The sequence below is a fragment of the Eucalyptus grandis genome, chromosome 10 (genome assembly GCF_016545825.1).
Source record: "Eucalyptus grandis isolate ANBG69807.140 chromosome 10, ASM1654582v1, whole genome shotgun sequence".
NCBI lineage: Eukaryota > Viridiplantae > Streptophyta > Magnoliopsida > Myrtales > Myrtaceae > Eucalyptus > Eucalyptus grandis.
The window spans coordinates 24759518-24774455 of NC_052621.1; the positions used below are offsets into that span (position 1 = coordinate 24759518).

General features: G+C 38.7%; 1 protein-coding gene across 1 annotated transcript; it reads left to right on the forward strand.

Annotated features, from left to right (window-relative positions):
* Positions 1 to 6621: 6621 nt before the first annotated feature.
* LOC104429346 (probable LRR receptor-like serine/threonine-protein kinase At3g47570) lies at positions 6622 to 9970 on the forward strand. The gene is made up of 2 exons (XM_010042220.2): positions 6622 to 9316; positions 9452 to 9970. The coding sequence occupies exons 1-2, from the start codon at positions 6622 to 6624 to the stop codon at positions 9832 to 9834; spliced, it is 3078 nt and encodes a 1025-aa protein (XP_010040522.2). The 3' UTR covers positions 9835 to 9970.
* The last annotated feature ends 4968 nt before the right edge of the window (positions 9971 to 14938 follow it).

Genomic DNA, 14938 nt, shown 5'->3' on the forward strand with positions numbered 1-14938 from the left:
AAAGCCCATTACATTATGATCGGGTTAACTTGAAGCATTCATTTGGACATGTTATTACCAAATGATTACCAAATGAAAATATCCCTTGTGCTTGTAATGTAAATGCAAAGTATGCCAATGATATTTTTGTTTAGGGGTTGATGGCTTTTCATGTGACACATGACTAAGTAAAATAGTCAAATTTTAGATATCAATAATAACTAATAGCTTCATCCCTTCATCGTCAGGTTTACAAAGCAAAGCAAATATAGTGACTGAGTTGACTATGGCAATTATATGAACTTGACAAATTAGTAAGCATGTTCATTGATTAAATGAGCAAGACACATTGCTGGCAAGAAACAAGCAAGATCGAAGTGACTTATACGTGAAGGTTATATTGAAGGCAAATGCTAACTCTTTCTTGAGCTTTTTATTCAATGTTATGAAGTCTTGAATCAACCTTCCAATAGAATCATACGAAGACCCACCTTTCTTCATGGCATTCGTTGCCGCCTCCCTCATTTCCTTCACCTTCTCCCTCATCGCTATAGTGCTGCTGCCCATCAAGCATCTAACGGCCCTTTCTATCTCCTCCACTGGCACTAGATGGCCACCAATGTTGTGCCCCTTGTACCAACCTCAGCTCCACTGCTAAACCCAATTCCTTCACCATCGTAAAGGCGTTCAGCTGCTACTCTGCATATATGGGCCACATCATCGACACGTAGTAAATATACGTTGCGTATTCTTTTCCATATTAGAAAATATGCCTACTGAAAACCCATCTCTCTTTCCCTGGTGGTTGTCGTGTCTGGCTTGTGCCTTGAATTAGGTAACGGCAGGATCTCATCTTCCTCAGGATGGAAGAAGCAAGGTCCGTGTTGGAAAAGGAGAAAATTTTTGCTTGTCTCCTTTGTCGAGGGAAGAAACGGCCGGCGAAGGAGACCAAATCTCCAAATCCTCCTCCTCCAAGGCCGCCTCCATCGGCAAAGGACATGAAGCATGACGGTGACTGGGGAGGAAGGTTGCGACGGGTGGTGGGGACAACGTATGGGTTTTACTTCGGACAAGAATATGACGACGCAGTGCCTGGTTGAATTTCGTCTGTGGCTAATGAATTTCGGCAGTATTTATATATAGGTCACTGCAATTGATACTTTCATTGAATCTATTAAAATTTCAATCTTTTGCAATTTGTGTACGTTGGCTTAAATACACCCACTTTTCATACGAATTGCTAACATGGCGCCACCATGTTGATGACATTCTGCCTGGCCTTGTGTCCGCTCCATCAACAATTTTTCAAAAAAATTGGTCGGATTCTAGTCAGATGCATCAATTGCGGAAATTGAAATTCAGTGCATTTTTATTGGAAGAAATCAAACTTAGATCATTGATAGTTTGCTTGCATATTTTTTGGCCACATAACATAGTAATTTGCTACTTTAGATCTATAATTTTTGGCTTTTAAAAAATTCCAAATCTATTGTTTGCTAATTTTGTTTGGCCTACGTCAAAGTGGATTCAATAGGTATAGAAGCCATGTGGCAGTGGTGGCAAGGCGAAAATAAGACTTACTTTCAAGATTACAAATAGACGGTTGACTTAAACAATGTACTCTCAAAATGTAGTTGTCCGACTAGATTTGGGTTGGGCGTATTTTGGATCGACCGTGAATAAATTTCATTGTATTGCATGAACTAGACAAGTCAATATGAGTGAATTAAGTCAATCTAGTCCAAATCCAAAGGTGACACAATCCAAATTTGACGTGATCTGCCATCTTCGAGCCAAGATGAACCGATCATCTTATGATCAATTGTGTTGAGGAAACAAAAAATAAGATCGAATTAGTGGTGGGTATGATGCACCTATCTCCTGAAAAAATTTATATGGACTCAAATCATGTGAACTAGCTCCATCTCAACCATTGAGTAGCGCGGCCATCATATAGGACCCATGTGGATGATCGATATTAAGGTGCATACGGTAATTACTCCAATCTTCTAGAAAGAAACTCCTATTCTCATCTAGCAATGTTTCTTTCTGATTCAACGAGCTAGATTGCTTGCTACTTTTCATCTAAAGATTGTGATTGTTTTAGAATGTGATTATTTTAAATTTCGTTGTGGCTATATTATTTTTTATCCGTGTATTAATTTAGTCATGCAGATTTCTCAAATTATAGAAGCTATTGAACAAACTTTTAATGCCATGACTTTTTAGGGCGGTTTCACTTGGGCCCCTCCAAGTTTTAAATTTAGCCCAAAAGGTTGTGGGCTCAACAAAGGTCTCCCAGCTTCTATATTTTCTCAACATTAATCGGCTCAATCGTGGTTTTCTTTTATCCGTTCATCCATCAAGATGGGCTTGCCGAGGAGAATGTTTTTAGTTGTTTGGTCTTCTCATCATCACTTTTCATTTCTGTTTTAATAAGTAATGTCGGGAATGTGAAAAATAATAATAATATTTTACGCAATCAAATCTCAAAGTTATTGCGAATAATTGTAAGACAGTTACATGAATATTTCATACTCAAATGCATTATAATAGTGTCTCGTATCACTTTATAAATAAAATTTCTGAATTGATTTTTGCATCCCAAATCTATCTTGAGATAGGGATCAATATCTCAAACACGGTGATTCCCCACAATTGTACTATCGTCATTGAGAATTATGATATCTTGAGACCTGCCTTTTTGATTTAGGCAAATTGGGTATCATTGAAAATCTCATAATGAGTACAACCCAAATTCACGTTCAACTTTGATCAAACTTTAGATAAAAAAGTTAGACGTATGGCCCCTCTTCTTTATCAATCTTGGAAAAATTCCATCATTTGCTCCTCTATATTAGGCGCAACTATGATCAAACTTTAGATAAAAAAGTTAGACATGTGTGCCCCTCTTCTTTATCATTCTTGGAAAAATTCCATCATTCGCTCCTCTATATTAGGCGCAATCGTAGCTAAGTTTCAAAACTAGATCATTGAAAATTTGGTCATTGCTTTGAACTGAGCCCAATGTCCATTTCCTTCCATAATGCCACGAGCTTTAGCCTTTCACATGGAAAAATTGTCTAATCAATTTATGAGCTCGCTGATTGACAATCATCATCAACCATTGAGGACAACGATCGCGGTCCATTGGATTGTCTGAGTTGATGTCAAACATCTGATTGGGCTTGATAACTTTGTCACCATTTAACCCATGGCAAGTTATGCTGGCGTTGGACCTGAGTAGGTCCTTAAAAGGCTCAAGGAGAAAACAGGCGGGAGATCTGCCCCTGGGTGGGAGACCTCGCGTTGTCTTCTGTATTCCCTCTCTGTCAGGAAGACAAAGATAGATAGGGAATTTGGGGGCCTTACGGTGGGGAAGGTAGACTCCACGTCGGGGTATGCTTAAATCTCCCAACTACCATCGGGTAGGCTGGTATAGTAGTCACCCGCGCCTGAGATGAGTGAGGGTGGGTGAAAGGCCCACTACAGAGTTAGCACGCGTTACGGCACTACTCATAAACGTAGGCTAACTTTGTTCAAACTTTAGATAAAAAAGTTAGACGTCTGTGCTCCTCTTCTTTATCTTTCTTGGAAAAATTCCATCATTCGTTCCTCTATATTAGGCGCAATCATAGCTAAGTTTCAAAAATAGATCATTGAAAATTTGGTCGTTGCTTTAAACTGGGCCCAATGTCCATTTCCTTCCACAACGCCACGAGCTTTAGCCTTTCACATGGAAAAATTGTCTAGTCAATCTATGAGCTCGTTGATTGACAATCATCATCAACCATTGAGTACAATGATTGCGGTCCGTTGGATTGTCTGAGTTAATATCAAACGTCTGATTGGGCTTGATAATTTTGCCACCATTTAACCCACGGCAGGTTATGCTGACGCTGTCCTATAAGGATTAGATTTTCTCATTGCCATGAGAAAATGATGGAGCTCAAACATTGCATAAAGGATTCCAACTAAGTTGTACAAAGTCTAAGATTCCAATAGGCTGAATTTACATTTTTCTTTAGGGGGTCAAATTTATCAAATTCAAAGGTGCTCTTTCCTATTATTATTTGGAAAACTAAGATTTAACTTAGGCTCTGTTTGTTTTGTAAAAAATAAGTGATCTAGAAAATATTTTTCTATAAATGATCGTTTTCATCGCTTATAAAGATAAATGAATGAAAAATATTTTTAGAAGTTACCTATGCATCAAATTGGATTTTGGTTGTCACGAACAGTATTGTCCAAATTCAAGCTAATCTGAACAAAAGTCCAGGTTTTGGGTGGACTAAACTGTGGTCTTTGGATGCATCAGATTTAAACGGTCAATCTAATGTGCGCAACCTCAGGAGTTGCAACCCAGGTGACCGTCATTGGGGTCATGCGACCTCAAGCCTCGTTGCTTGGGGTTGTGCGACCCTCGCTGAGGTCGCCCAACCTTGGGTGACGGCCCTCGGCGCTAGATTTGGCTTGCTGACGGCCGTAACCCTTTGCTGGAGGATTTGATTTTTTAATTAAAAAATCAAAATTAGACCCAAAAGCCCTTTGTAAAAAATATTTGCCAAACACTAATTAGGACAAAACAGCTTTACAAAGGATTCTTCACCAAACGTAATTTGTATTTCCCCAATGAGCTTTAGGTTATAGGCATTTGCATTTCCCCAAGACTCATTTGAAGCAAGCTTTGTCTAACCTTGAAGTAAGATAAAAAGGAACTAAAACACCAAATGGAAATTGTATAATTACCAAATATAAAGAGTTACAAAATCCTGGGAATTCTTGAAAATTAACTCTAAAAGTAGACAAGGAAATCTGACGATAACAAAAAAACTGAACGAGTTAAAATGAATGCAGAAAATAGGCCCAAAAATATAAAAGTTGACTGAAATTACAAAAACGAAGGATTTTGGGGCCATAAAAATGGCAATAAATAAATAAATAACAACCTTGTACTCTGAGGTAGTTCTTCAAATTGGTATTATGGATTCTCTAAGTCCGCTCAGATCAAAATTTATAGTATTTTATCTAGTAATGGTAGAAATATCTAGGATATTTTCCTTGATTTTTCATGTTTCTCGTGATTATGCCTAATTGAGGAGATTCTTAATATCTTCTTTTGATTGTGCATATGTTGATTAATATGTTAATAGGCTCATGTACCATTCATTATGCAACATAAAATATACAGAAATTATTCAATTCTTTTTTCCACTTTATTCTTGTCTTCTATACTCTCGACAATTAGCCAAGTCAAGTGCCGCTAGATGTATTATTGTCCCCAGAATGAACTTAATATCTGAATTTATCAATTGACTTCCATCTTCTTATGGCCTCTTCAGGGTCCCTATCGTCATGACGAAGTTGGCTATTAATTATAAGATAGTTACATGAATAGTTCGTACTCAAATACGTTATAATAGTGTCTCGTATCACTCTATAAATGAAATTTCTGAATTGATTTTTGCATCCCAAATCTATCTTGAGATAGGGATCAATATCTCTGACACGGTGACTCCCCACAATAGGATGATCGTCATTGGGAATTATGATATCTTGAGATCCGCCTTTTTGATTTAGGCATATTGGGTATCATTGAAAATCTCATAATGAGTATAACCCAAATTCAGGCTCAACTTTGATCAAACTTTAGATAAAAAGATTAGACGTCTACGCTTCTCTTCTTTATCATTCTTGAAAAAATTTCCTTTCGCTCCTCTATATTAGGCACAATCATAGCTAAGTTTCAAAATTGAATCATTGAAAACTTGCTCATTACTTTGAACTTGGTCCAATGTCCATTTCCTTCCACAGCGCCACGAGCTTTAGCCTTTCACATGGAAAAATTGTCTAATCAATTTATGAGCTCGTTGATTGACAATCATCGTCAATCATTGATGGACAATGATCGCGGTCCGTTCGATTGTCTTAGTTGATGTCAAACGTCCAATTGGGCTTGATAACTTTGCCACCGTTTAACCCACGGCAGGTTATGCTAACACCGTCCTATGAGGATTAGGTTTTCTCATTGCCGTGAGAAAAGGATGGAGCTCAAACACTGCATAAAGGATTCCAACTAAGCTGTACAAAGTCTAAGATTCCAACAGGTTGAATTTACATTTTTCTTTAGGGGGTCTAATGTTATTAAATTCAAAGGTGTTATTTCCTACTATTGGTTAGGAAACTAAGATTTAACTTAGGCTCCCTAAAAAATAAATGATCTAAAAATATTTTTCTAAAAATTTAACAAAGATAAATGAATGAAAAATAGGCTATGCATCAAATTTGAACAGTATTGTCCAAAAAATATTGTCAAATTAGATTTAACTTAGGCTCCATTTGTTTCGTAAAAAATAAATGATCTAAAAAATATTTTTCTAAAAATGATCGCTTATATTGTTCACAAAGATAAATGAATGAAAAATATTTTTAGAAATTGCCTATGCATCAAATTAGATTTTGGTTGTCACGAACAGTATTGTCCAAAGTTAAGCTAATTTGAACAAAAGTCTAGTTTTTGGTGGACTCTTTGGATGCACTGGATTTAAACGGTCAATCTAATGCTTCTGGTTAGAACTTAAGAAGACAATTATCTAGTCTTTCTATTGTCTCTGTCTTAACAGATCAAGTATGGAAGCAACCATGCCAAACTTGAGAATGAATTCAGTATTAGCTTTTGTCAGCCTCATTCTCTTCATATATCAAACTCACTCCAACACTTGTATTGCCTATGCTTCCTATCCTAGAAATGAAATGGACGAGGCGGCATTGCTTGCCTTCAAGGACAAGATGATTGAAGATCCTCGAGGGATCATGAGTTCCTGGAAGGAGTCCGTTAGTCATTGCAACTGGTCAAGAGTTTCTTGCAGTCGTCGGCATACGGGAAGAGTCACTGCCCTTGACTTGATGAATCAAAAGCTCATTGGCACAATACCTCCTGACATAGGGAATCTCACCTTCTTGAGACGAATTGATCTGAGGGCAAATCGACTTCGAGGCAACATTCCAGAAGAGTTCGGAAGGTTGTTCAGACTGAAAAGGTTAGTCCTTGGCAACAATGAACTTGAAGGGGAGATACCACGGAATTTGTCATCTTGCATAGATATGCAGTACCTCTGTTTGAACTTTAATCGGCTTAGCGGGAGGATACCTGATGAGCTTCGGTATTTAGTTGAGAGAAAACTCATTACTTTTGTGGTCGGATGGAACAATCTTACTGGGGGAATTCCAAATTGGTTGGGGAATGGATCTTCACTTGTAAACTTAGAGTTGCAACAAAATAACCTAAAAGGTCGAATACCGGCCGAGCTTGGAAGCATCTCAAGATTAGAATTATTACATATAGGTTTTAATAAATTAATAGGACGCATCCCTTCTTCTATATACAACCTTACATCACTTCTCTCCCTTGCTGTAAATGGTAACGGCCTACATGGAAAAATCCCACCAGAAATTGGCAACAATTTTCCACATCTCCAGTCTCTTTACCTTGGGCAAAATCGATTTTCAGGGCAAGTGCCACATTCGCTGCCTAATGCTACTAGACTTGGAGATCTATTTCTCGAAAGAAATAGCTTTACGGGGAGTGTGCCTGCCAATATGGGAAACTTGATGGATCTTACAAAAATTTCTTTTAGTGTAAACAAGTTACAAACAGGACTTGACGGCTTAAGCTTCCATACCGCTTTAACCAACTGCACTAAATTGAAATATTTAGATTTTGGCTACAACATTTTTAGGGGAGAAATACCTGCTTCCGTTGCCAATTTCACGAATTTGCTTCGAATCTTAAGCCTGGCAGAAAATCGGATCACAGGAAATATCCCTCCAGAAATTGAGAATCTGAATGGCTTACAGATCTTGGCGTTATACAACAACAGCATCGATGGTGAGATTCCCCATGGCATTGGTAAGCTTCAAAATTTGACCTATCTTTACCTATGGGGCAATAGTATTTCGGGGGCAATTCCTTCCTCTCTTGGAAACGTCACCCAATTGCTTCGCCTGTCCCTTCAATATAATCAATTAGAAGGTAACATTCCCCCAAACCTTGGGCGGTGTCAACAATTGCAAGCACTGGCGCTATCAAATAACAACCTTAACGGTACAATACCCAAAGAGGTCATCGGCCTTTCTTCTTTGTCCCTCTATTTTGGAGTTGCTGGAAATTCCTTAACGGGGCCATTACCCCTTGAAGTGGGAAATATGAGCCAAATTGTGGAAGTCGAACTCTTTGACAATAGCCTGACTGGAGAAATACCAAGCACTTTGTCCCAGTGCCTGATGCTGGTAAACTTGGACATGGCAGGCAATTTTTTTGAAGGAAGCATACCGCCTTCTCTAAGGACCTTGATTGGCCTTGTGTACCTCAATCTCTCCAGAAACAGATTGTCCGGTCAAATTCCCATCTATTTCGAGAATTTCACTGTGCTTGAAAAGTTGAATTTGTCCTTTAATAGCCTTGAAGGAGAGGTACCACATGAGGGGATTTTCAGAGATACAAAGCGCATATCGATAATGGGAAACAAAGAACTATGTGGGGGCATCAAGGAACTTGGACTTCTCACATGCAAAGTCCATGACATCAAGAAGCGGAGAAAGCTTCCAAAACTGAAATTTTTTATTGCGGTAACTATCTCATTTCTAATCGTGTTGACATGCTTTATTGTTGTTGTGTACTGGAGGAGGAAATCTAGGACGAGACCTAGTGTTGCATTGCCAACAGAGGAGCGCTTCCAAAAGGTTTCCTATGCAAAGCTTCGCCATGCAACCGGTGACTTCTCGCCATCTAATTTGATTGGCCAAGGGAGCCATGGCTTTGTGTACAGTGGAATGCTGGATGGAAATCGACAGGTGGCAGTGAAAGTTCTCAATTTAAATCAAAAGGGGGCTTTTAATAGCTTCTTGGCAGAATGTGAAGTGCTAAGAAACATACGCCACCGAAATCTTGTCAACATCATCACCGTTTGCTCGAGCATTGATTTCACAGGTGCAGAATTTAAGGCTCTAGTCTACGACCTGATGCGAAATGGTAGTCTAGAACAGTGGTTGCACCCTGGCGAAAATCAGCTTGATGTGCCAAAGCTCAATCTCAGACAGAGATTAGATATTGCCATTGATGCAGCTTCTGCCATTGAATATCTGCACCACCATTGCCAGATGAGCATTGTACACGGTGATCTAAAGCCAAGCAATGTTCTTCTTGATCATGACATGGTAGCTCGAGTGTGTGATTTCGGGCTAGCGCGATTTCTTCGCGAGAGCACAAACCTAGATGCTTCTCAATGTCAAGCAAGCTCTAGTGGGTTAAAAGGAACCATTGGCTATGTAGCTCCAGGTATGTTAATCCTTCTACTTTCTAATCATATGGGTCTAAGTTCATAGCTTATTTAAATGCTGAATTGTAGTGAAGAAAATGGATTTTTGAAACTAAGTACCCTTCTGACATGACAAAGCCGATGTTGCTTTCTAGAATATGGCCTCGGTCGTACTTCATCGTTGCAGGGAGATGTGTACAGCTTCGGGATACTGTTGCTTGAGATGTTCATTGGAATAAGACCTACTGATGTTATGTTCAAGGATGGATGGACCCTCCATGAATTCGTAAAGACTGCTCGGCACAAAAGCTTGGTGAAGATCCTAGACCCTTCACTACTATCCATGGAGCATCCTGTAGGGATCGACTATGGCCAATTTAGTGATGCCGGCACGGTTAGATTTGAGGAAAACATTGCTAACATAATGAGAATCGGAGTCCTCTGCTCAGCAAAACTTCCGATTGAGCGCATGGACATGACAAATGCATTATCCAAGTTATGTGCTGTCAGAGAGAAGCTTTTCAGGTGTGGCATGTAAGATTAGGAAGAGGATTTAACTTCTCTGTTGCAATTTTAATTCCGTTTCAGTTTATTCCAATGTGAATGTAAACGCAAAATGCAAGTCTACTGCTTCATGTATCTATAATAGGCAAAGAATTTGTTATCTCTATATCGTTAAGACAAATAAATACCTTTCTATTTCAACTATAGAAGTGTTTGCTTCAGGGAAAAAATAACATCTTACCGGTTCTTTTCTTGGGTTGATTTTGATGTATCATCCAATACATCATAAGTCAATATCTCCTCAGAATGAGTTTAATAAAGGAACAACTAAATGCAAGTTCATTTACCTAGAAGCAGAAGGACGGATGTATCAGGAGTCTCGTTTGTATCGGATCAATTAAAACAAAGCTCACCAGATCATTAATCTTGTCATGAGAAGCTCATAACCCATCAAAGTAAATTGTCAGTAACTTACAGCTCCGTCATCATGTAACCGAGGAAAACAAATACAATGACTTGCTAAACAATGGCGATGCAATATTAGAATCAAGTCCAACGCCCACCACCCACCAACTCGAATGTAATTTCATAAACTTCAAACGAATTAGTAAGCATGTTCATCGAACAAAGGAGCAGGACACATTGCTGGCAAGAAAAAAAGGACAGAGCAAGATCAAAGTGACATATACATGATGGTTACAATTGAGCTTTTTATTCAATGCTCTTGATAAAGTCTTGGATCAACCTTCCGATAGAATCATTTGAAGACCCACCTTCCTTCACGGTGTTCCTTGTGGCCTCCCTCATTTCCTTCACCTTCTTCCTCATCTCTGCAATGCCACCGCCCATCAAGCGTCCGACGGCTGCCACATCATCGACACGTGATAAATGTATGTTTTGCACATTCTTTTTCATATTAGAAAATATGCCCACTGAAAACCCATCTCTCTATCCCTGGTGGTTGCCGAGTCTAGCTTGCTCCTCGAATTAGGTAAAGGTAGGATCTCATCTTCCTCACGATGGAAGAAGCAAGATCCGTGTTGGAAAAGGAGAAAAATTTTGCTTGTCTCATTTGTCGAGGGAAGAAACGGCCGACGAAGGAGACCAAATCTCCAAATCCTCCTTCTCCTCTAAGGCCGCCTCCACCGACAAAGGACTCGAAGCATGACAGTGATTGGGGAGGAAGGTTGCGACGGGTGGTGAGGACAACGTATGGATATTAGTCCGGACAAGAATACGACGAGGCAGTGGCTAGGTGAATTTCATCCGTGGTAATGAATTTCGGTGGTATTTATAATTAGATTACTGAACTTTGATACTTTCACTCAATCCATTAAAATTTCAATCTTTTTGCATAGTGTACGTTGGCTGAAATGCACCCACTTTTCATATGAATTGCTGACATGGCGCCACCATGTTCATGACATGCCACCTGGCCATGTGTCCGCTCCATCAACAATTTGTCAAAAAAAAAATTGGTCGGATTCCAGTCAGGTGCATCAATTGCAGAAATTGAAAGTTTAATGCATTTTCATCAGAAGAAATCAAACTTAGATCATTGACAGTTTGCTTTAATATTTTTTTGGCCACATAAAATAGTAATTTGCTACTTTAGATCTATAATTTTTAGTTTTTTAAAAATTTCAAATCTATTGTTTGCTAATTTTGTTTGGCCTACGTCAAAGTGGATTCAATAGGTATAGAAGCCATGTGGCAGTGGTGCCAAGGTGACCTAAACAATGTACTCTCAAAATGTAGTTGTCTAACTAGATTTGGGTTGGGCGTGGGTTAGATTGACTGTGAATAAATTTCATTGTATTGCATGAACTAGACAAGTCAATATGAGTTAATTAAGTCAATCTAGTCCAAATCCAAAGGTGACACAATCCAAATTTGACGTGGTCTGCCATCTTCAAGCCAAGATGAATTGATCATCTTATGATCAATTGTGCCAAGGAAACAACAAATAAGATGGAATTAGTGGTCCGTATGATGCATCTATCTCCTGAAAAAAATTTATATGGACCCAGATCATGTGAACTAGCTCCATCTCAACCATTGAGCAGAGTGGCCATCATATAGGACCCACGTGGATGATCGAGATTAAGGTGCATATAGTAAATACTCCAATCACCTGGAAAGAAACTCATGTTCTCATCCAGCAACGTTTCTTTCCGATCCAACGAGCTAGATTGCTTGCTCCTTTTCATCTAAAGGTCGTGATTGTTTTAGAATATGATTATTTTAAACTTTGTTGTGGCTATATTTTTTTATCTGTGTATTAATTTAGTCATGCATATTCTCAAATTATAGAAGCTACTTAACAAACTTTCAATGCCATAACTTTTAGGGCGGTTTCACTTGGACCCCTCCAAGTTTTAAATTTAGCCCAAAAGGCTGTGGGCTCAACAAAGATCTACCAGCTTCTAAATTTTCTCAACATTAATCAGTCCAATCGTGGTTTTCTTTTATCCGTTCATCCATCAAGATGGGCTTGTCAAGGAGAATGTTTCTAGTTGCTTGGTCTTCTCATCATCATTTCCCATTTCTATTTTTCCAAGTAATGTTGGGAATGTAAAAAGAAGAAGTTAATAATAATAATTTACGTAATCAAATCTCAAAGTTATTGCGAATAATTATAAGATAGTTACATGAATAGTTCGTACACAAATACGTTATAATAGTATCTCGTATCACTGTATAAATAAAATTTATGAATTGATTTTTGAATCCCAAATCTATCTTGAGATAGGGATCAATATCTCTCACATAGTGACTCCCCACAATTGGACAATCGTCGTTGAGAATTACGATATCTTGAAATCCGCCTTTTTGGTTTAGGCAGATTGGGTATCATTGAAAATCTCATCATGAGTACAACCTAAATTCATGTTCAACTTCAATCAAACTTTAGATTAAAAAATTAGATGTCTGTGCTCCTCTTCTTCATCATTCTTGGAAAAATTTCCATAATTTGCTCCTCTATATTAGGCGCAATCATAGCTAAGTTTCAAAACTAAATCATTGAAAATTTGCTCATTGCTTTGAACTGGGCCCAATGTCCATTTCCTTCACGGCACCACTGGCTTTAGCCTTTCACATGGAATTGACTGACAATCATCGTCAACCACTGATGGACAACGATCGCGGTCCGTTGGATTGTCTGAGTTGATGTCAAACGTCTAATTGGGCTTGATAACTTTGCCACCGTTCAACCCACGACAGGTTATGTTGACGTTGTCCTATGAGGATTAGGTTTTCTCATTGCCATGAGAAACAGATTGAGCTCAAACACTGCATAAAGGATTCCAACTAAGTTGTACAAAGTCTAAGACTCCCACAGGTTGAATTTACATTTTTTACATTTTTCTTTGGGGGGCGTCAAATGTTATCAAATTCAAAGGTGTTCTTTCCTACTATTGTTTAGGTAATTAAGATTTAACTTAGGCTCCGTTTGTTTCGTAAAAAATAAATGATCTAAAAAACATTTTTCTAAAAATGATCACTTGTATCGTTCACAAAGATAAATGAATGAAAAATATTTTTAAAAATAGTCTATGCATCAAATTGGATTTTGGTTGTCACGAACAATATCGTCCAAAGTTAAGCTAATTTGAAAAAAAAAGTCCAATTTTTGGGTGGACTAAACTGTGGTCTTTGGATGCACCGAATTTAAACGGTCAATCTAATGCTTATGGTTAGAACTTACAAAGACCATCATCTGGTCTTTCTGTTGTCTCTGTCTTAATAGATCAAGTATGGAAGCAATTATGCCAAACTTGAGAATAAATTCAATATCAGCTTTTGTCAGCCTCATTCTCTTCATATATTAAACTCACTCCAACACTTATATTGCCTATGCTTCCTATCCCAGAAATGAAACAGACTGAGCGGCATTGCTTGCCATCAAGGACAAGATGATTGAAGATCCTTTAGGGATCATGAGTTCCTGGTAGGAGTCCGTTAGTCATTGCAACCAGTCAGGAGTTTTTTGCAGTTGTCGCCATGCGGGAAGAGTCACCGCCTTCGACTTGATGAATCAAAAGCTCGTTGGCACAATACCTCCTGACATAGGGCATCTCACCTTCTTGAGACGAATTGATTTGAGGGCGAATTGACTCCGAGGCAACATTCGAGAAGAGTTCGAAAGGTTGTTTAGACTAAAAAGGTTAGTCTTGTTCAACAATGAACTTGGAGGGGAGATACCATGGAATTTGTCATCTTGCATAAGTATGCAGTACCCCTATTTGAGCTCTAATCGGCTTAGCGGGAGGATACTTGATGAGCTTCGGTATTTAGTTGAGAGAGAACTCATTGCTTTTGTGGTCGAAAGGAACAATCTTACTAGGGGAATTCCAAATTGGTTGGGGAATGGATCTTCACTTGTAAACTTAGAGTCGCAACAAAATAACCTAAGAGGTCGAATACCGACTGAGCTCGGAAGCATCTCAAGATTAGAATTCTTACATATAGGTTTTAATAAATTAACAGGACGCATCCCTTCTTCTATATACAACCTTACATCACTTCTCTCCCTTGCTGTAAATCGTAACAGCCTACATGGTGAAATCCCTTTAGAAATTGGCAACTATTTTCCACATCTCCAGTTTCTTTTCCTTGGGGAAAATCGATTTTCAGGGCAAGTGCCACATTCGCTGCCTAATGCTACTAGACTTGGAGAGCTATATCTCGAATTTAATAGCTTTACGGAGAGTGTGCCTACCAATATTGGAAACTTGATGGATCTTACAAAAATTTCTTTTAGTGTAAACCAGTTACAAACAGGACTTGACGGCTTAAGCTTCCTCACCGCTTTAACCAACTGCACTAAATTGAAATATTTAGATTTCGGCTACAACAAATTGAGAGGAGAAATACCTGCTTCCATTGCCTGGCATCAAATCGAATCACAGGAAATATCCCTCCAGAAATCGAGAAGCTGAATGGCGTAATGGCGTTATACAACAACAGCATCAGCGGTGAGATTCCCCATGGCATTCGTAAGCTCCAAAATTTGACATATCTTTACCTATGGGGTAATAGTATTTCAGGGGCAATTCCTTCCTCTCTTGGAATCATTACCCAATTGCTTCGCCTGTCCCTTCGATATAATCAATTAGAAGGTGACATTCCCCTTA